Consider the following 21,877-nt stretch of genomic DNA (forward strand, 5'->3'; position numbering starts at 1 on the left):
ACGCTGGGTTACTGCGGCACCTAAAAGGACACAGAAAAAACTAACATTGGTTAGTGCGAAGGAAACCAACTAGCATCGTGCTCCGCACTCTTACTCACCTCAGCAGCGCCTCGCCATCCTCAAGACCTTTCACCACCTAAGGAAGGAAAGACATAGTTTAAGGAGACTACAGCCATCAGACTTTTTTCGCAAGGCTCATTCCACTTACCGGTCGGGCTGAAGTCATAGCAAGCCCTGTCCGCCGGGCCCTTGCCAGTGAAGCAACTAGGCACCATCCAGCCCGCATCACCCAACGCACCCCTGCACCAAAGGCAGGACGGATAGCGCCCCACATCAGAAAACAAGGTGAGGAGAGAACCCGGGGGAAGGTTGGGACCCACAGAAGGAGGGGAGGTTAGACAAGCAAAACCATTAGGGAGTTGACCTCTGGCAACCCTGTGTTTCAGACACCGTGTTTGGTTGAGCAGATTCCAAGGAAGGGTTCGAAGTGGTCGGAAGTCCAGACAGTCTGAGTGGCATCCCCGTGGATACCAGGTGCCCGCTACAGAACGCAAAGCCTCACACCAAAATCCACCTGGGCATCATGGAAACGTCAGAAACTGCCTAGTTAGCCCAAATGTTGGGGCAGTTACGCTCCAAAGTGCACGCAGCCCGGCAGGAGACGAACACCCTGAGGAGAGAGTTGATAGTTGCTAAAGAGCGAACTGATGACCTAAGCCGACAACTTCTCCAGTCGCAAGCGGGACATGAACCATTGCCGGGAAATGTGCCTACTACACCAGTACCATCAGCCAGCCCTGTTCAGATAACCCTTCCTGGGGCAGTTCTCTTGGCCCCGCCAGAGCGATTCACTGGAGATCCCAAGAAGTATGCAACTTTTATGAACCAGTGCCGTCTGCACTTTCTTTGCAGGCCCGGGGCCTTCCCAAATGACCAGTCACGGGTCGCATTTGTGCTATCTTATTTGAGCGGAAGTGCCGCAGACTGGTCTATACCATTTGTGACTCAAGACGATCCTTTGTTACACGATTTTAGGAGATTTCAGCAGGAAATGGAAAAGCTTTTCACCCGTCGTACTCATGGACAGGCCCTAGACAACAAACTTCTATTCCTTCGTCAAGGGAACCAAGACCTATTGACATACATCGCCACGTTCAATAGACTTGTGGTTGAAGCTGAATGGCCTGCAGAGAAGAGAACCAAGTTATTTAATAGGGGTCTGTGGGGAGAGCTAAAGGATGTTCTCGCACAAGTAGAGGACCCCCCTCAAGACTGTGCAGAATTTATTAACCTTGTGGTTCAGCTAGATCAAAGATTGCAAGACCGAAGAGCCGATCGAGCCAGACCAGACCCTCGTCCTATTTATGTGCGTTCGAAGGACAATGTTTCTCGATCAACAGAAGGCTCAGGGGAACCAATGCAGATTGGAGGCGTCAGATCCCCCTTGACTAAGGCGGAAAGAGATAGGAGGAGGCAGCAGCAGTTATGTTTGTACTGTGGAAAATCGGGTCACTTCCTTAAGGAGTGCCCAGTGAAGCCACTGAGAAGGACAGTAGGAGCTACGGACAAGGAAGACCCCACCAAGGAGTCGGAAAACTGCCCAGCCCGGCAAGTGTAGGGGTCCACTTGTCGAGCGAAGAAAGTGAACTACAGACCTCCCATTTTGCACTGTCGGTGATCCTGATCAATCACCAGGGACCATCGCGAATACACGCAGCAAGAGCGTACATAGACAGTGGAGCTGTTGGGAATTACATAGACCAAGATCTTGCAGCAAAGATGGGACTTCCTTTATGTCCAAAGTTAACCACAGACACTGTAACCACTGTCGATGGCTCGGAAATAGCCTCTGGTCCAGTATTCCAATGCACTGCAACGTTGACCCTTCTGTGCCAGGATGGGCATCAAGAATCTATCGCTTTCGACCTCATCAAGGCGCCTCAGTTACGACTGATCTTAGGGACGCCATGGCTGGTAGCTCATAATCCTCAAATAGATTGGCGAGCAAAGGAGCTGACCTTCTCCGAGACCTGTGCTCAAACCTGTTATCATCAAGAAAAACAAACAATTCATGCCAGAACCTCTACGCTTGGAACAGTGGCGGCCGGCACCCTACCAAGAGAGCACCAGGATTTTCAAGATGTATTTCAGAGAGAACAAGCTAATACCCTACCACCGCACAGACCATACGATTGCCAGATTGACCTGATACCCGGCACACAGATCCCTTGTGGACGAATCTACGCACTCACAGAACTAGAAAACCAGCATCTGAAGTCCTATCTCGATCAATACCTGGCAAACGGGTTCATCCGTCCCTCGAAGTCCCCTGCAGCCAGTCCCCTATTCTTCGTACCGAAGAAGGAAGGGGACTTAAGAACGTGCATCGACTATCGCACACTGAATCAGATTACCGTCAAAAATTGATATCCTTTGCTGTTAATCCCCTAACTGCTTGATCAAGTCAAGGACGCCCAAATCTACACAAAACTAGACCTAAGAGGAGCATATCACCTTGTTCGAGTTAAAAAGGGTGACGAATGGAAAACTGCTTTTCGTACCAAGTATGGGCTGTACGAATATCAAGTAATTCCTTTTGGCCTTTGCAACGTGCCTGCTGCATTTCAATATTTCATGAACAATGTTTTAAGGGAATTAATTGATGTCCTAGTGTACTCCGCATCAAAGCAGGACCACGCCAAACACGCTCGATCCGTACTGACAAAACTCTGTCAGCACCAGCTCTATGCCAAACTTGAACAGTGTTTGTTCCATGTTTCCGAGGTGGAGTTCCTTGGTTTCATTCTCAGTCGAATGGTATCCGTATGGATGTACACAAGGTAGATGCGATCCTAAACTGGCCATCACCAAACTCGTTCAAGGGAGTTCAAAGCATGTTGGGTTTCGCAAACTTCTATCGTCGGTTCATCCCGGGGTTTTCACAAATCGTGCATCCCATCACATCGTTACTAAAAAAGAGCAATAAAAAATTTCAATGGACAGAGGAAGCAGAAAGGGCCTTCCAGGAACTTAAGGCTCGATTCACTTCGGCCCAATTCTACGTCATCCTTACCCAGACCTCCCATACGTGGTGGAAACGGACGTATCAAGTATGGCCATGGGAGCCGTCCTCTCGCAAAAGAACCCTGAAACGGGTCAATTACACCCGGTTGCCTTCTTGTCACACAAATTTACACCCCACAAGCTCAATTATGCCATCACAGATAAAGAGATCCTAGCCATCAAGTCAGCCTTTAAGGCCTGGCGCCATTACCTTCTGGGTGCAAGACACACCATCACAGTCATAACAGATCACCGAAATCTCCAGTACCTAAAAACATTTAAAGCGCAGTCTTCACGACAGCTACATTGGGCCCTGTTCTTCGCGGACTATGACTATGTGGGCACGTTTCGACCTGGAGTCAAAAACGGGAAGGCCGATGCCCTTTCCCGTATGGGCTTTGAAGAACAGGGGTACAAACCACCAGACCCAAAAGCTATTATCCCATGTAACTAACTCTTAGGAATCACTGCAACCATAACTCAGAAGGAACTGCACGAAAAAATACAAAACTTGATGAGTCCTAAGCAATAGCAAGAGTGGTGCACACAAGGGGAACATTACACGATAAAGGACCAGTTGCCCTATTTCAGGAACCGCTTATTCTTGCCAAATCAGGAACTACGAGAACAAGTCATGTCCAGCTATCATGGTTCCTTAATCGAAGGCCATCCGGGAATCGCAAAAACTTTGGCCAAGGTGAAACGGAATTATTGGTGGCCCACGTGGCGTAAAGACATTGTTCAATTTATCCTATCTTGTGGGGTATGCGCTCAAAACAAATCATCCAAACAGAAACCGGCTCGATTGTTGCAACCATTGGATACTCCACCAGCACCCTGGCACACGTTATCCCTCGACTTTATTACTGACTTACCATCCAGTCAAGGGTTTAACACCATTCTAGTAGTCGTGGACCTGTTTTCAAAAAATGGCACACTTCATTCCTCTAAAGGGACTCCCAAACGCTTCCACTCTGGCAAAAGTATTTCTGGAATGCATCGTACGGCTCCATGGTTTCCCCTTGGTACTGGTTTCGGACGGAGGTACTCAGTTTGTGTCCAACTTCTGGAGGAAGTGCTGCTCTATGGCTCAAATTGACATCCGACTATCCACCAGTCACCACCCCCAAACGGATGGTCAAACTGAGAGAACGAATCAGACGCTCGAACAATATCTACGGTGTATGTTCCATCAAGTTGAAGAGAGGTGGTCAGATTTATTATGGATCGCTGAATATGCCTACAATAACTCCCTACACACCACTACTGGGCAATCCCCCTTTTATACCATATATGGTCGACATCCGCGCACTTCTGAGCTGGATGCCCCTATGACCTTAGAAATGCCAGCAATTAAAACCTTGCACACAACCATTTCACAAACCTTCAAAAGGGCAGCGGAACACCTACTCCGAGCTAAGGTTCGCCAGAAGAAATTTGCTGACCAACACTGTATCAATGCCCCCAATTACCAAGTGGGAGACAAAGTCTGGCTGGCATCCAAACATATACCCATTAAAGGGACCCGAACCTTCCATCCGAGATACCTGGGCCCATTCACTATCACCTCAGTGATAGATCCAGTAGCTGTCAAACTAGCCTTGCCAGCTAATATGCTGATTCACCCTGTGTTTCACATGTCTCTCCTAAAACCGGTTCAACCTGGGACCCGTGTAACACCAGCACCGAAGCCAATAGAGATCACTGGAGAGCCAGAATTTGAGGTCAAGGACATCCTGGATTCCAAGTATGTCAGATCCAAACTATACTATCTAGTGGACTGGAAAGGGTACAGTCCCCAGGACAGAACATGGAAACCCTGTGAGTATGTCCACGCACCTCGCCTGCTTAGGAGGTTCCATCAAAACCACCCAAACAAGCCGGGACCGGATGGGAGAGCCACCTTGAGAGGGGCGTTGGGGGGAGTGCCGTCACAATTCCTGCCCCCAGCCCTCCGGCATATCGGGCTGGAGCCAGGCCACGATCACCTAGTTGGCCTCTAAGGGGCTCTCCATCTCCCCAGAGACCTACTTGGACTCAGACTTGGCGCCTTTGGCACCAATCTCACACACAGTCCCAAGATCCATTTAACATTGGACTTGCAATGTATTATGGGCCAATGGATGCCCCCATGTAATTCAGTTACCTGAACTGAATGAGCAGTCTAGCCTTTTGGGTGTGGCTCAGCCCAGGGATACCTGGGATACCTACATACTATTTAAACCACGCCGGCACAAGAAACACGCTTTGCGTTTCTCTGCACCTGCAGCGTGACACTCACAGTGCTCGGATCTCTCTCAAAGAGGCCTACTTCTTTCTTCCGCGCCACCGCTCCTACAAGAACAAGAAGATCATTAACAATACTCACCTTGAAGAGCATCCAGCTTCTGCCCAGCTCTTTCTCAGTCTTGCGGATTCCACAGGCGGTGTCCTCTTCATCTCGGCGCGCCGCGCCAACGAAAGGGGAGAAGAACAGAAGAAAAGCATTAGTAAGCATTCAGCAATACCTTAACCCTCTCGAAACTACAAGGAGAGTTAGTTCCTTACCTGAATTCCTGCCGATCGGACATCTTCTGTTCTGGAGCATTCCGCTGATCTGAAAAAGGGAAAAGACATCAGGTTAGCGCAAAAGACATTTATGAGGCGCCACACATCGCACTTACTCACCGCAGCTCATCTCGCTTCCACGCTGGATTACTGTGGCACCTAAAAGGGCACAGAAAAAATGAACATTGGTTAGTGCGAAGGAAACCAACTAGCATCGCGCTCCGCACTCTTACTCACTCCAGCAGTGACTAGCCACCATCAAGACCTTTCACCACCTAAGGAAGGAAAGACATAGTTTAAAGAGACTAGAGCCATCAGACTTTTCGCAAGGCTCATTCCACTTACCGGTTGGGCTGAAGTCACAGCAAGCCCTGTCCGCCGGGCCCGTGCCAGTGAACCAACTAGGCACCATCCAGCCCGCATCACCCAACGCACCCCTGCACCGAAGGCAGGACGGATAGCGCCCCAAATCAGAAAACAACGAGGTGAGGAGAGAACCCAGGGGAAGGTTGGGACCCACAGAAGGAGGGGAGGTTAGACGAGCAAAACCAATAGGGAGTTGACCTCTGGCAATCCTGTGTTTCAGACCTTGTGTTTGGTTGAGCAGATTCCAAGGAAGGGTTCGAAGTGGTCGGAAGTCCAGACAGGCTAAGTGGCGTCCCCGTGGATAGCAGGTGAGCGTTACACCAAAAGCTACAGGATACGTTGCATAGCTGTTTTGCAATTATCCATAGGCTTGTCCATTTGGGTCTTAAGGTCCAATAAGGCTGTTTCCATGCCATGTAGAGGGCGGAAGCTAGATTGCTGTGATCCTAACAGGTGATTATCTTCCAATTATTCCTGAATTTGAAGGTAAGCTAGTCTATCGATAATTTTAAGTAAAAAGGGACCGTAGTGATTGGTCTATAGTTGGTCAGGATGGTCAGGTCTAATGGTTGTTTTTTAAGCAAAGGGAGGACCCAAGATTCAAGATTATTGGGCACTGTGTTGGTCTTGAAGGAGGCATTAATAAGCTTAAGGAGGCATTAATAAGCTTAGAGAGGAAAGGGGCTAGGTCTCTAGCGGCATCCTTTATGATTTGGGCTGGGCAACTGTCAAGGGTTTCGAGGGAGAGTATGATTTTCTCAGTCTCGAGGATAGAGATTTTCTTGAAGCTGAAAGGTATGGTATTTCTATCCCATGTGGGTTGGGGGGTTTGCTACTCAGATGGGAGTAGTGAGGCTTTCTTGTTGGCTATTTTGAGTTGGAGAGATGCAATTTTATTCGACAAAGCATTTTGTATGTCAGTACACCATGGTTTATCCTTCGGGACATTGTCAGTCAGAGGGATCGGTGATTCCATTTCACGAAGGATAGTGAATGGTTCCTTGGTGTCAGACTTAGCCTTTGAGATTTTATTGTTAAATGTGTTCTTTTTAGTATTGATTATTTCTTTTTTGTAGAATTTGGAGTCTTCGGTTAGCTTGACTTTATTATCGTCAGTGGGGAAGTGGCGCCACATAGATTGGAGCTTTCATTTTTGTAGTCTTTATTCTTTGAGTTGGGGTGTGAACCAGGCATTAAGATGAGATTTATGTCTGCCTTTATGAAGTGTGACAGGTGCAATAATGTCCAGAGCCTTAGTCATGGCATTATTAAAGACCTCCACTAGTAGATTGGGGTCTATGTTGGTGTCAGAGTTGTTGATGGAGGGAAGGAGATAAGGGAGTGGTTTTTCCGCTGTGATATCCGTTTTACTTCTAGTTGGGAGGGGAGGTGCCATAGCAATAGTGTTAGGGCTAAGGGGATCTAGTGTGGTGGAGAAGGTACTTGCACTTGCGTGATCTCAATGTCACCTGGCCTAGTAAGATTGTTGTCTCTGTCTTCCCTCTGTTCCCCCTTCCTTGCCTCATCTCGCTTTGAAACACTTGTGTACAGGTGCGTTATAAATGCCATATCATATGATATGGAAAAATGTGCCCAACAAGAATACATTTTTCCTTTCATGAGGTAGGACTTTGGGAACTCCAGTAACTTCACTACCAATGTGGATTGGAAACGTAGCACACAGCTATTCATGAATTACTGCACAACTCCTTGGATCTTACCGTAGCTGCTCCAACAGTTCATATACTTTTTCAGGGATAATGAAGCCAGTAACAGTGCACAGATGAGCTTGATCCAAAATGGTGCTAGGTTGAGGACAGCAATATGTTGATATAAAACTATCTGCAGAATTATTGCTGAAATGAGAGAATGGAAAAAACATTGCTTATCATTGCAAGAGGAAAGACTAGAAAACACATTTTAGAACAATAGTTTGAGAGACTAGTTAACAATATGTCAGTTTTCCTGGAAAGATGGTCACTAAAAATAGGAACAATTGCAAAGACAAAATGTGTGATTTCTGTTATAGTAACAAGTTTTTGCTGGTTGAGCATTACTTACATCTGATGCAGGTTGCACTGCCTCTACCAAATAAATTCTGTCAACAGTGTAATAAGTGGATACTATCAATTACCAGGTCTGACATGCTATCAATAGGGCAGAACCGAAATTTGTCAGCAACACAGCTTTTATTTTTACCAGGGCAGCACTGGTGTCACAATGAAAGCAATATTTATATGGGACAATATCGCAGCAGGGTTTCTATTAATCAGCCCTTGTGTGCCTACAACAATCAGAGTATCTGGAACATGAGCCTTACTTGCTGCTAAGGGCCCCCATTCCAAGTCCTTTGATAAAAGCACCCCCATCTCTCCTCTTCTGATGCTGCCCGCCATGTTCTCTCCCCTGGATAAATTCCCCCTCTGCCTCCCACAAACCATACATTACACGGCCCACGGTAGCGCCGTGTAGTTATGGTTATGTGGCTAAACCCAGAAAAAGACCTCTTTTTCAGGCGACTTATAACTTTGCTCCCCATGGACGAATCCGCACCAAACTTTGCAAACAAGGTATATGAGCAGCTTTGAATTTTTTCTCCAAGTTTGCTTAGGTGTAGGGTGGGGGGGGAAAAGTTAAAGAGGGGGGGTCCCAACATTTTTTTTCCCCATAGAATGAATGGGGGAAAAACTTTGCACATGGCTACAGGCCGAACACTGGACGGATTTTTGGCAAATTTGCAGCAGGAGCCGTGGCTTGTGTCAGAAAGCGTGTTTTTGTGTGTTTGGTAGAACTCTGACCAGTACTTTTTTTGGAAATTACTGAAATGTACGTCCCAAAAAATTAGTGATAGATAGGTCCGCTGCACCGACCATTTTCCGTGTTCGCTCCGCGGACTGCAGTGTCATTGGCCTGCGGTACGCCGTGATGTTAGCAAACGTTGGACGCGACCGGTGGTTGGCTGGAGGGAAGCGTGCGCTGCGTCAAAGTTTATGGGAAACGTTGCTATGGTGTATCGGAGGACAGTGTGGCGACGGAAGGGTATGGAAAATGGACCGTACGGAACGGGTGGGGGGGTGAAAAGTGGCTTATGTGAAATATGTGTGTAGGTGGAGGAAAATGGAGAGGGCCTGTACTGTTGGCGCGTAATACGTGAACTGGTGGGTACCAACGCAGGCGAGTACTTTGTGTGGTGATTGGAGGCAGGTGGCGCAACGGCCCCATACATTGTGCCGCCACTTGTTTGCGCCCACTTATTTCCGATGCCGATGGAATGCCGTAGTTGGCCACATGGTGGTATGCATGGGTTGAGGAACTTGTGTTGGGTTAGTGGAAGGATTACAATATTGGTTGCATGGCGTAAGGACGTAGACCGTAGGGCATGGAGTGAAGAGTGTAGGTCTTTACAATACGTAACGCAAACCGAATGTCTTGTGGCGGCACTATAGTTTTGGAATTGAAGTGGGGACAGGTATAGTATGTGAAGAAAAGTGCACAGGGGTGAAGGAGAGAGTGTTTTTTTGTAAATTGTGCTAAGTGGTGCAAATTATTGCTGTGTAGGTAAATGTTAGTGCGCAGGTTGGGTAGTGGTGTTGGTGGTAGTGCTGTGATTGTGGATAGGTGAAGATGGTCAAATGGATGGTGCAATTATGTAGCAGTGATAGTGTTGAATGTGTACACTGTTGGGTACTTGGGCTCATGGTGGCATGCATGGGTTAAGGAAGGTGTGTTGGGTTTGTGGAAGGATTATAATATTGGCTGCATGGGCAAAGGCTGTAGACCATAGGGCATGCAATGAAGAGCGTAGGCCTTTACTAGATCTACCGCAGTAAAGCAAGTGTGGGTGTACATCTGGTGCGGGTTGGTGTTTGCATAGTGCGGTGTGTGCACATGTATTGCAGTAGGCTACTGTTGCGGACTGAATGTGGCTACTTAGGCAGTGGCACTATAGTTTGGGAATGGGGACAGCCATAGTATGTGAATGAAAGTGCACAGGGGTGTAGGATGGAGTGTTTTCTTTGTACATTATGGTAAGTGGTGCAAATTGTTGCTCTATAGGTCCATGGCGGTGCGCAGGTTGGGTAGTAGTGCTGGTGGTACTGCTGTGTAAGTGGATAGGCGAAGTTGGTGAAATGGTGAAATGGATGATGCTATTACGTAGCAGTGACAGTCTTGAAGGCCTAGACTGTTGGGTGCATGGCTGAAGGCCGTAGGCCATGCACTGAAGAGGCTAGGACTTTCGAACACACACAGTAGTAAAGCATTTTAGATTCAGCAGCAGGCAGAGGGTTGTGACCTGTAAATAATGGGTGTGGAGCACATTTCAGATGCAATAGAGCAGGACAAGTGAGCTGCCATGACTGCTTGTGTGGTTATGCTGGTGAGGACACTGTTACACCATGGTAACGTTTTTGATGTATACTTGGAGATGGTGCTGTGAAAAGTGATGCAGTGTGTCCACTGGGTGCTGGGTTTGCATAATGTCACTATGGAGTTGCAGTGCCTGTGTTGAAGGTGTAGCCTATTGGGTGTATGGCCGAAGGTAGTAGGTTGTAGGCCATGGATTGAAGAGCCTAGGACTTGGGGACACCCACACCACTAATGCAATGTTGCCTGTGCATCTGGTAGACGGTGATGACGTGCAAAGAATGGTTGAGCAGTACGTTGCAGATGACAGAGCAGTAGAAAAGGGCTGGTGGGTGTGCACGTTTGGTTCCGCAGGTGAGGTGGATGGTAGAATATGGTAAGGTTTTGGATGCGTGTTTGGACATGGTGCAATGAAAAGTCACGCAGTGGGCCCACTTGGTGCAGGGTGTGCATACTGGCAGTATGGCACAGGGTATGGTTGAAGTGCAGCTTATATGGGTTCTTTACTATGATGTGGGCAGAATTGTTGAGGTAGCGGAAATTTTGTGACAATGTTGTGGTTAGGTTGCTAGCGAAACAATACTTTCTACATGGTAGTGGGTAGGGGTGATGCAGGCTATGGTATGTTTGTGGATGGTGGTAATTGCGACCTGTTATCGTCAATGGGTGCTTTATGGAGTGAGGGAGTTGGGTTGAAGTGCCGCTATGTATGTTACATTTGTGTACTATGTTAGCTGCGCACATGGTCGTATGCATGCATTCACAGTGTTGTTGTGGGTGTGCGCAAGGGTGGCGTTTGCATGGGAAAAGATGTGCTGGGTGCACCGGTAGATTGTTGTGGATGCAGAAATAGACCATTATGTAGTAAAGGTTTCTGGTGGAGGGGCTTTGGAAGCAAAGGGAACGTGATCTCAGACTGTTAAAGGGGACATATGGAGTTGTGTACAGAAATAAAAGTGTGCAATGCAGAGCTTAAATATGTGATTGGTGCAGGAGTTTTAGAAAATTTGATAGTTGTTAATAGGCAGCAGTAAGGGGCTGTTGGAGAAATCGAGTGCAAAGGGAAGTAGTATTGTGTCTGCTTTACTGGGGAGTGGCCTTAGCTGTAGCTAGGAAAGCGCACGGGCCACAACATGGCTTTGTTGGAAAAATGGAGTGCAAAGTGAAGAAGTATTGTTTGTGATTTACTGGGCTGTGGCCCTAGCTGTATCTTGGAAAGTGCACGTGCCACATCATGGCTTTATGAGCATGGTGCCTTTGCAAATGGAATTGTGGTGATTTTCCAATGAGGATTGGAGGGTGTGGTTTAACAGAAGGGGCAGTAACATATTTACTGAAAGGTAGATGTATTGAGGTTGGCAGACATGGAGAGACTGTGAGTGCTTATAGTCGGGTATAGATTTGTGCAAGATCTGCACAGGTATGCCGTGGAAAGAGGTTTCGATACTGATTTTCAGTTGTAAGAGGTGCAGGCTCTTTGGGCCACAGTTTATAAGTGGGGTTTCGGCTGCATGGATCTTCTTTGCAAATATGTGGCCTCTGTTGGTACTGTGGATGTGGTGGTCGCACGCATTTTGGAGGACTACATTTGGGGCACATGTCGTGTTTATGTTTGCTTGTTTATTTAAAAAGGTTGATGAGAGCTGTGATGCAGATATTTCCTACTGCAAAGGTGATTTTCTCATCGATGACACCAAGAGGAAAATGGGAGCATACCGGTATCAGTTGTCCACAGCTAGATGTTGAGAGACATTGGATAAACAGAAGCATGTGCGACTTTATGTCCAGTGTTGGGATGTTGTGCGCAGACTATGACAGCATTAATAACCAGCGAGAGTTCCAGAGGTTCCAGGGAAATGGCATTTTTTTTACTTCCATTGGCAATGCTGTTTGCCACTGTGCACAAAGCTTTGCAGACAATCCTGTAGAAATGTACCTAATGGTTAATCTTCAGTGGAGAAAAATGTCAGGAGGAGAAGGAAACAGACAGTGAGCAAAAGACAGAAGAAGAAAAAAAAAATTTATGAATGCACGCATATAATAAAAAGCACTACAAAAAGGACGAAAAAATATATAAGTGTTTGTGGAGACGACTCCTCGCGTGATCTAGCGAGAATTAAGGAGCGCAAAGAGAACAGAGCGCCAGAACTCGGTGGGAAGATAACCAAGACAGTCAGCCCCCGCCTTCCTCCTGAGAAGGAGCTTAATAAGTGACAGGGCCCACCTGACAGAGGCCCAGCCAGCAGAGCGTAATACCAAGGCTGAGGACAGCTTCCTGGGTGCTCTTGCTGGCTAAGTGTGTCTCATTCCATGACATCTTGGATGCAGTGAAGTTTACTGCATAATTAGACAGCACAACAGTGAGTACGGACCCCAGCCCTGGACCATACCCAACCTACCCACATTGTTATTGTGCTGGTGTCTAAATAAACACCCAATGAAACCATACAGCGTCCTGTCATCCTTCGAGGCCACTACAGTGGTTTTACACACCATCCTAAAGACACAATCCCCACCCCTTTATTTCACCTCCTCCCACCACCCCTAAAACCCTCTCAACCCCACCCCCCCCTCTAGTGTATAGCACGGTAATTCCGCACAATCCGCGGTACTGTGAGGATTCCACGTGGCACATCCAGTTGTTTTTAGGATGCCAGCTATAGCATTGCCACCGAGGAGGCAAAGCAATTGGGCAATGTGCTTACAGGTTGTGGTATGTACACAAAGACTGTGAGAGAACGTTTGTTTGCACACATAAATTTAGGAGGCTATGGTGAAAGCGTGCAAGGTAAGGGGCTTGCATCATGTTTGTATGCATGGACTGAACAAACTTGCGTAACATTGCTACTAAACATTCCCTGCTGCTGTGTGGGATCACTTTTCCGACATTTGCAGTACATGCATTACAATGGAAGACCATATTGTGAAGTGTATAAAGTATGTGGCAGCCATGATGTTGTTATGCATGCAGTGTGTGCATTATATCATATGATGTGCTATGGTACTTTCGGCCATTTGTATTGCGCATGCATAATAGAGTGTGAAGGAGTGCCGAGGAAACGGATGCAGAACGGAGGCCATACAGAGATATTGATTCCTCTAGGCCAGCTGACATTGACCGTGCGCAAGTGAATGGGAAGGGGGAGGGCAAAGTGCAGTATATGGGAACAATATGAAACAGAAATACATGCAACTACGGCTGGTGCTGACAAGTGGAAGGGTAAGTGATGTGTGCACTGTTAGGGTTCTAGAAAGCAGTGCGCAAGTGCAGGGATTGGCTGAAAGCTAGTGCAGGGGTGGAAGTGTAGGGAGGGAGGTGTAATGGGACACCGATAGGTTGGGTAAGAAACCACTGCACAATACTTTTTAGCCAGGAAGTCAGCAGGGGACAGGAGGGGAAAAAGAAGAATTACATGGAAAGGTTTTCAGGTGCTTTGAGAGCCTACCATTATTCTCCTCAAGCTGCAGGGAGACAGACAGCGTGTTGCACAGGGAGGCTGCAGCAGAAGAAAGACATGTACCATCATCTGATTGCGTGTACAAGCAACTGACCCGGACAGAGTAGGATGCTGATGAGGAAAAGGTGGAGGAAGCAGATATGTAGGAAGTGAGAGTGGAAGGTATTGAGGTCCCAGGCACCAGATGTCATTCTGCATAATGCACAGGGCTTTTATTTCATGGTTTGCGGTTAGTGGGAGGTAGTGCACACATTTTACTAAAGCAGAGGTAGGATACCTGCCGTGCAGGCGAAGGACAAGTTGTGCACTCTTTCATGCATGAGTTGGTGAGGACAGAAAGTGGAGGTGGGCACATTTAAAAAGAGCCTGTGGCAACAGTACAGCGTACAAAGCACCACACCCATGCAGACACTGACCTTTTGGAAAGTGCCTGTAGGTTGCTAAAATACATTCAGTGGTGCATTCAGTGCCTTATTTTTACGAGTTATGTAGTAGGTGGGTTAGTGGGGAACACATTTTGTATCAATGTGGGAAGGCAAGAACAGAGTTACTGATTAGCTAATATAGTGTATAATATGGGTAAATAAAAACGTTGGGAGCATATACCAACAAATTGCCACTTCATGGTGGCAGATGGGAGGCACATTAGTATGATTTTTAAAGACATAGTGGATGCTTATAAGCATATATCGTGCACACAGGTACCTCTAACAGAGTTGTGCACACACTGCTAAAAAATGTCCATCAGTTTCTTTTGTGGTGATGGGTGCTTATGTGGATGAATGTGCATGTATAACACCTGCAATGTTTTGCAATGTTTCACTGACCTTTCCACTGGACATGCTTTCCAATAACAGCACACTTGCAGGCTGATTTTGCAACGGTACATATGAGGTCTTGTGGAGAACTGACATTGTAAGATGCTGAAGTCTTGGAGGTCATTGGTGGATGCGTGTGGGAGTACTTTGCAATACCTAATAATGGCGTGGTGGGAAGAGGATAGTGGAAAGGGAAGAACTGTCCATGATTTACTGGGATGTGGTCCTTACGATATGTTGTGAGGCGCATGTGCTACATTCTGCGCTTTTGAACATGCTGGCCAATGGAAATGCGATTGTTGCAATTGTCCAATCAGGTGGTTAGAGTGTGCGTCACAGGAAAGGGCGGCCATATTTTGTTACATTACTCTGTGTTGTGAGGCGGGTAGAGATGGCGAAATGCAAAGTTTTCATAGTGGGTGATCGCTTTGTGCTCGATTTGCTCCAGTATGCCGTTGAAAGAGGCCTTAATAGCAATTTGAATTTGGACAAAGTGGAGACTTTGTGGTGCGGTGTCCTTGTCCGTAGTTTCCACCATTTGGTTGAAGATTGACGAGTGGCCACTTTAAGTACTGTACACGTAACGATAGTGCATTATGCAGCATTGCTTTTGGGTTCAATAGCTTGTGTAAGTATGTACTGTCAACTGAAAAAGATGATGAAAGAAGTGAAGCACACTTTTGCCACTGCAAAGGTGATTTTCTTATGTATACCACCTATCCTAGTATATAACTATTCTAATGAATGTTGTCGGCAGCCAGCAGTGGGAAGGCGTCTTATCAACAGAAGTATGTGCACATGTTTGCGTTCTGCTGGGATGTATTCCTGTAAGAATGAGAACATTGGTCATCGATATCAGCACCTTCTCAAAGGAAATGACATTTGGTTTTCGAATCTACAGGCTGCAGTGAAGACGCTATTGTAAGAATGTGAGGCAAAGAGCAACAAATAAAAACCATTATAAAAGCCTGAGAAAGGAGTTATTACTGTGGAAGTATTTTTTTGTGTTTAAACGGCTTCTTTTAAAAGCCACCACTACAAAGGACATCCCCTACCTTGGTTGACATGTATTCCCCCCTACTGCCGCGCGTGCACACCTGCAAAAAATCACAGCCATCGCCACAGTTGCAGGGTTGTAAGTGTAACATACGCCGATTTTGCAAATGCACATATTCTGTTTGGGATTGTGGAGGACACGGGATTGCGCAATGAGCTTTGTGGGTGTGCAATGCACGCACAGAATGTGCTATACGATATATTTGTTCACCTTAATGCAGAGGGTGCGCTTATGGCTGTGTGTTGTACGCGCCACAGCGTATGCTCTGTGGGTGATTGGCACATACATTACTTGACAGTGAATGAAAAAGTGCGTCCGATGGGAGTTGTGTGCAGTGTATCATGTGGGTTTGTATGCATATGGAACACCTACACTGAAGTGATTGCTTTTGGGTTCTTTGTGTGAGACTTTGGTGATGCTAGATCCATGCAACATTATTGTTGTTGCTTGTGTAGGGAGAAATGCACACCATATAACACGATGCTTAGTGGCGTTTGTGCTGAGGGAGGTAGTAGGGCAGGCAATGATTCAGTTTCCAATCTCCTGTATAATTTTGTTTCCCAATATGCAGCCACCCATGTAGGGGTGTTATTTTTCATTTGGTGCGGAAATGGAGATAGCGTGGTATATTGTGAAGAAGTGTATTTGTATCTTTTTACAACTTGTGCCATTGTCCTACTATACAAATGGGAATCTATCTTTTGCCAGCACGAGCATTTTTCCCCCACAAATAGCGTTCTTTTTCCTATTATTGCATTTTCCTTTTGTGTCTGCTGTACACTCATTGCTTTGGTGCCCTTTTTTGGAAATACACAAAAAATGTTTCTCATTGCTGTTGCGCTCTTGCGCCCTTGAAAACGCACTGCAACACGCACAACTATCTCTTTCATCAGGTACCTATTTCTACCTGTTTCCACTGCGGTGTTTTCCACACTACTACCGTTCCTTCCATTTAGCAAACAATTGTGTGGCGGGTATACGATACGCGTCGCACTTACTCCCTTTATTGCCACTTACTTTGGAACACTGTAAAAGGAGCTTTCTGTGATAATCACGTACACAAACCATCCCTAAAGGGACGTTAAGATACAGGTGCACTATTACAAACATAGCATCATTTCTACATACAGTATGCTAAAGCAAAGTTATGTTTACAGTGCCATAATGAAAACCTATGAAATTCACTAAGAAAAAACGTTGCTGAAGGGACGTTATGGTTAAGTTGTGCTACTAAAACCATTTCCGCTTTATGTACAAAACTAGCCTTAAGCATCGTTATGGTTACAGTGCACTATTAAAAACCTATGCAATTGACTCACAAAAAACGTTAAAAGGGACGTTATGGTTAAGTTGCGCTAGTAAAACCATTTCCACTTTATAGCAAAAGAGTAACCTAAGGCATTGTTATGGTTACAGTGCACTATTAAGGCCTATGAAATTCACTAACAAAAAACCTTGTTAAATGGACGTTATGGTTAAGTTGCACCACTACAAAACTTATGAAATTCAATGGAAAAACGTTGCCAGAGGGAGGTTATGGTTACAGGTAAAACCTAGAAACACTAGAAATTCGCAAGTTATGGTACGCTACGCAACCATAACTCGCGCTACAACTGTGCACTGCAAGGACTAACACCCATGACATCAAAGATGACATCACAAATCTCATTCATGACATCACTGATGACATCACATGTGTAGCTCCCTCTTTTTTGTGCACTGACATAAGTAGACCAGGTGCTTTTCTTCACAAACAGTCAGTAAGTAAGAGTTGAAATGGTTCTGTCTTTGTGTACGGCACCCTTTTCATATGTTGTCACACTACTTTCCTTAGGGTATACTCATATGATGTCATACATATACATTTAGGGGAAGAAGAAAGCGTAAAACACAGCAAGCATGTCTGCGCAAGAAGGTAATCAGTTATGTTATGAACAGTTTCTGATAATAGTGCTCCTTTTTTGCTTACTTTAATTTCCCTGTATATGCTCATATTGGTATGCATTGTGGTGTCTTTATGTTTTCTGTACAGTAGTGCAATTATGTAGCTATTAAGAGAATGTACCCAAAACTGTAAAACGAAAGCATTCATAATGTCATTATGTGACATGAGAACTTTTTCAATAGTACACTTCAATGGGACATGGTGCAGAGAATGGCTTCGTTTCTACATGAGTTGGTTCATGTACTGCAAAGAAGTGTGTAATACAATGATGCATATAGCTATGCATTGCTGAATGACCTACTTCTCTCTTGGTAGTTCTTCCAATGATGTTTCATATTTTTTTGCCACCATAACAACAATAGCAATCCCTTGTGGAGGCTTCCCATGAAAACTAAATGCACATCAGTGATGTCATGAATGAGATTTGTGATGTCATCTTTGATGTCATGGCTGTTAGCCCTTGCAGTGCACAGTGGTAGCGCGAGTTATGGTTGCATAGCGTACCATAACTTGCAAAATTCCTGGGCTTTTTAGGTTTTACCTGTAACCATAACGTCCCTGTAGCAACGTTTTTTACATTGAATTTCATAGGTTTTGTAGTGGTACAACTTAACCATAACGTCCCTTTAACAGTTTTTTTAAGTGAATATATATATTACATGGCCACGGTAGTGGCCATGTATTTATGGTTAAGTTGCTGTTTCCATAGGAAGAGCACTTTTTGGGCGGCTTATAACTCCGCCCCCCGGACGAATCCTCACCAAACCTTGCAAAAAAAGTATATGGCCCACTCTGAATTTTTTTGTAAAGCTTGGTGAGAAATTGTCCAGGGGGAGGGGAGTTATAGGGGGGGTCCCAAAACGTCTTTTTTTCCCATAGACTGAATGGGGGAAAAACTTTGCGCACGGCTACAGGTGAAACCGCTGGACGGATTCTGACAAACTGCGGCAGGTACAGGGGCTTTGTCCAGAAAGCGTGCTTTGGTAAATTTTGTCACCATACAAGCAGTACGTTCATTTATAATTATGAAAAAGTAGGTCTGAAATAACTAGTGATATCTATGTTCGCTCCGCAGTCACACTTCCCTGTTTGGTCGACAAACAAGAAACCGATTGGCTCAGGGGCTGCTGTCATGACCGCATACACGCGACGTCTCTGTCCATTGTCTGCTGCAAGACGTCTTCTGCGTCAGATGGTTTGGATGCGCCCGACATCTTGGATCCGCGGAAAGCGGAGTAACAAACCGCGTACACATGCTTTTTTCATTACCCTATTTTGCTGTGGCACATAGCATTGGGAAATGGGTGATCTATGCATTTGTTCCTCGGCTGTCATGATGTAATTTCTATGGACACCTTGTACGTACAGTAAATGTGGGGGATAATAACGATAGCACTTCAGTCCATATAGTGGGCAGGAAATTTGTAACACTTGACTGCATGTAGTGGATAGGAAATTTGTAACTCTTGAAAGCACACGGTATAGGTAGGCAACATTGAAATTGACAACATGCCGTGACTGTATTATTTTTCGTGATGCCTACTATTACAATAATTAGTATGCCGCCATGGGTGGCACATGCTACGGTGGTAGTGGCCAGGGGCTACAGTCTTCACATATGGGTGATTAATGCACTTGTTCTAGGGGTCGGTCGTCATCTTGTACGCACAGTACACTTATACCTACTTAATGACGTATGTTCTATGGCCTCCTTGTACGCACAGAAAAGGATGGGTCCAATAAGGGCAGTATTTGAGGCTGTGTACTGCACAGGGGAGTTGTTACATTTGTGCGGACACGTCTGGTGTTAGGGAACATTGAAATTGCCTACATGCTGTGATACATTACTGTTTCCAATGCCTATTATTATATTCATTAGTACACTGCCATGGTTGGCACATGCTACGGTGGTTGTGGCCAGGGCCTAGGGTCTTGGATGCATGGCTGTCGGCCGAAGGCTTTACTTCCAAGACTCTAGGCCCTGGCCACAACCACCGTAGCATGTGCCAACCATGCATACACCCCATGTGTTGCATTTTCATTGGCAAGTTGTGGAGAGTGTGTGCAGTGTTGGGTGGTCAAAAACAAAGAGGTGGTTGTGGGAACATCCTGCACTCTTGGGTGCAAGGCCGAAGGCTATGCACCCAATAATACACTTATACATACTTTATGACGTATGTTCTGTGGCCTCCTTGTACGCACAGAAAATGAGGGGTCCAATAGGGCCAATATTTCAGCCCGTGCAATGCACGGGGAAGTTGTTAGATTTGTAGGGACACGTGCATTACTGTTTTCAATGGCTTTCATTATATTCATTAGTACGCTGCCATGGTTGGCACATGCTACGGTGGTTGTGGCCAGGGCCTAGAGTCTTGGATGCATGGGCGTCGGCCGAAGTCCTTACTTCCAAGACTCTAGGCCCTGGCCACAACCACCGCCGCATGTGGCAACCATGCATACACCCCTTGTGTTGCATTTTCATTGGCAAGTTGTGGGGAGTGCGTGCAGTGTTGGGTCCATGGCCGAAGCCCATGCCCCAAACAAGAAAGTGGTAAGTACTACACTTGGAAGACACTGCACACCCATCCCATGTAAGATTTACAGACAAACACCTAGGAGGGAAGCCTCTGGGCAGAGATACAGCAGGATAACACACCTATAGAATAACCCCCACTACCACACATCACCGAGGTGGTTGTGGGGAGACCCTGCAGTCTTGGGTGCATGGCTAAAGCCCATGCATGCAATACTTAAGTCATAAGCAGTGGAGTTACAAGTTAATATGGGTGTGGTGGATTCTGGTCGTTGTTTTGATGCCCTAGTTTCTTCACTTCATGGCTGCAGACGATGGTCCGAAAAGTAAATTTATAAGCAGCTAATTTACAAGGACCATGTTTCACATATGCAGTGATGGTTGTGGATAGGACCTGTACTCCTTGCAACTTGTTTGTAAGGCGTAGGTGGTAGGTTACTCACCGCAGACGTAAGGCCAGCCTACAGGCACTGCAGCATATTACTACCACACATTAGGCGAGTACATTCCCATGTGTAGAAAATGCCTAACAATATACTTACTCCATACTTTGTTCAGAATCCAGAAACTTTTTTTATGTTTGGTTTTCGTACTTGGCGGAAGTATCACTTTTTCCATTTCTGTGATGAAAGAAAAAGGTGTGTTAATGTTTGCAGATTTTCCACATTGACCACATTGTTTAATAGACAGTTAATTTTTTTTTAGACCCTCATTTTTACTTTACAAACCAGTGTACTGTGCATTGCGCTCAGTTTCTGTGTTTGCTTTTCTAATCCTTGGGTCTGGGGAAAGAATTCCTTGTCGGAATAAAAAAAACCTTCATTTCTTATGCAACTAAGTACTTCATTTTTTCCTTTCCGTGTTTTCTTCATTTTTCTGATCAATGTTATGTTTGTTGCCTTCCTGCCCATTTTTATCAACAGTTAGATACCTGTAGGTGTATTCAAACTGTGCATTTGTTCCTACAGATTTTCGATACTCATTCATTTGTGTCGTTGTTACATCCTGTTTCCTTCCTCTTTCCCATTAATGTTTTCTTTGTTGCCTTCCTGCTGATTTTTAACAACACTTAGATACCTATAGGCATATTCTACCTGTGAATTTGTTTCCAACGATCTGTGATAATTATTTATTTGTGTCATTCTTCCATCCTGTTGGGTAGTTAGATACCTGTAGGCGTATTCTAATGTGCATGTGTTCCTACAGATTTGTGATACTCATTCATTTGTGTCGTTGATATATCCTGTTTCCTGTATCTTTCCCATTAATGTTTTCCTTATTGCCTTCCTGCCCATTTTCAACTACAGTTGGATACGTATAGGCGTATTCTGCATGTACATCGGTTTCCAACAATCTATGACAATCATTTATTTGTGTCATTCTTCCATCCTGTTGGGTAGTTAGATACCTGTGGGCGTATTCTAACTGTTTGTAGTCTTTCACTTACTTTGTTCACAATTTTGAAGTGCACATTATTTCGTAGATTTTGGCTTCAAGAACATTAAATACGCATTTGTTAGGTTAGCTAGCAACCTCTGCTTTAGAGTAATGGTGCTATCATTACATTCAAACCATCCACAATTCTTTTAAATGTATGCAGTGTAGTGACCTGCATTGGTTGTAGCTCCTGCATGGTAGATTATTCCTACTGTTGTAAAGGTTTTCTTTCCAAGTGACACTTGACCGTGTGTAAATCCAGTTAGTTTGCAGTTGTTTTTGGTGCCA

General features: G+C 45.5%; 1 protein-coding gene across 4 annotated transcripts in view; it reads right to left on the reverse strand.

The window, feature by feature from the left end:
• The window catches only part of RPP40 (ribonuclease P/MRP subunit p40), an 872,477-nt gene that overhangs the window by 235,619 nt on the left and 614,981 nt on the right, over positions 1–21,877 (reverse strand). For all 4 annotated transcript variants that reach the window (XR_011274228.1, XR_011274227.1, XM_069613449.1 and 1 more), the window contains exon 7: positions 7,698–7,832. Coding sequence is in view for 2 of the 4 variants with exons in the window: in XM_069613449.1 (XP_069469550.1) it covers positions 7,698–7,832 (135 nt within the window). In the remaining 2 variants the exon portion in view is untranslated. The remainder of the gene's footprint in view (positions 1–7,697; positions 7,833–21,877) is intronic.

The sequence above is a fragment of the Ambystoma mexicanum genome, chromosome 5p (genome assembly GCF_040938575.1).
Source record: "Ambystoma mexicanum isolate Mex_15411 chromosome 5p, UKY_AmexF1_1, whole genome shotgun sequence".
Lineage (NCBI taxonomy): Eukaryota > Metazoa > Chordata > Amphibia > Caudata > Ambystomatidae > Ambystoma > Ambystoma mexicanum.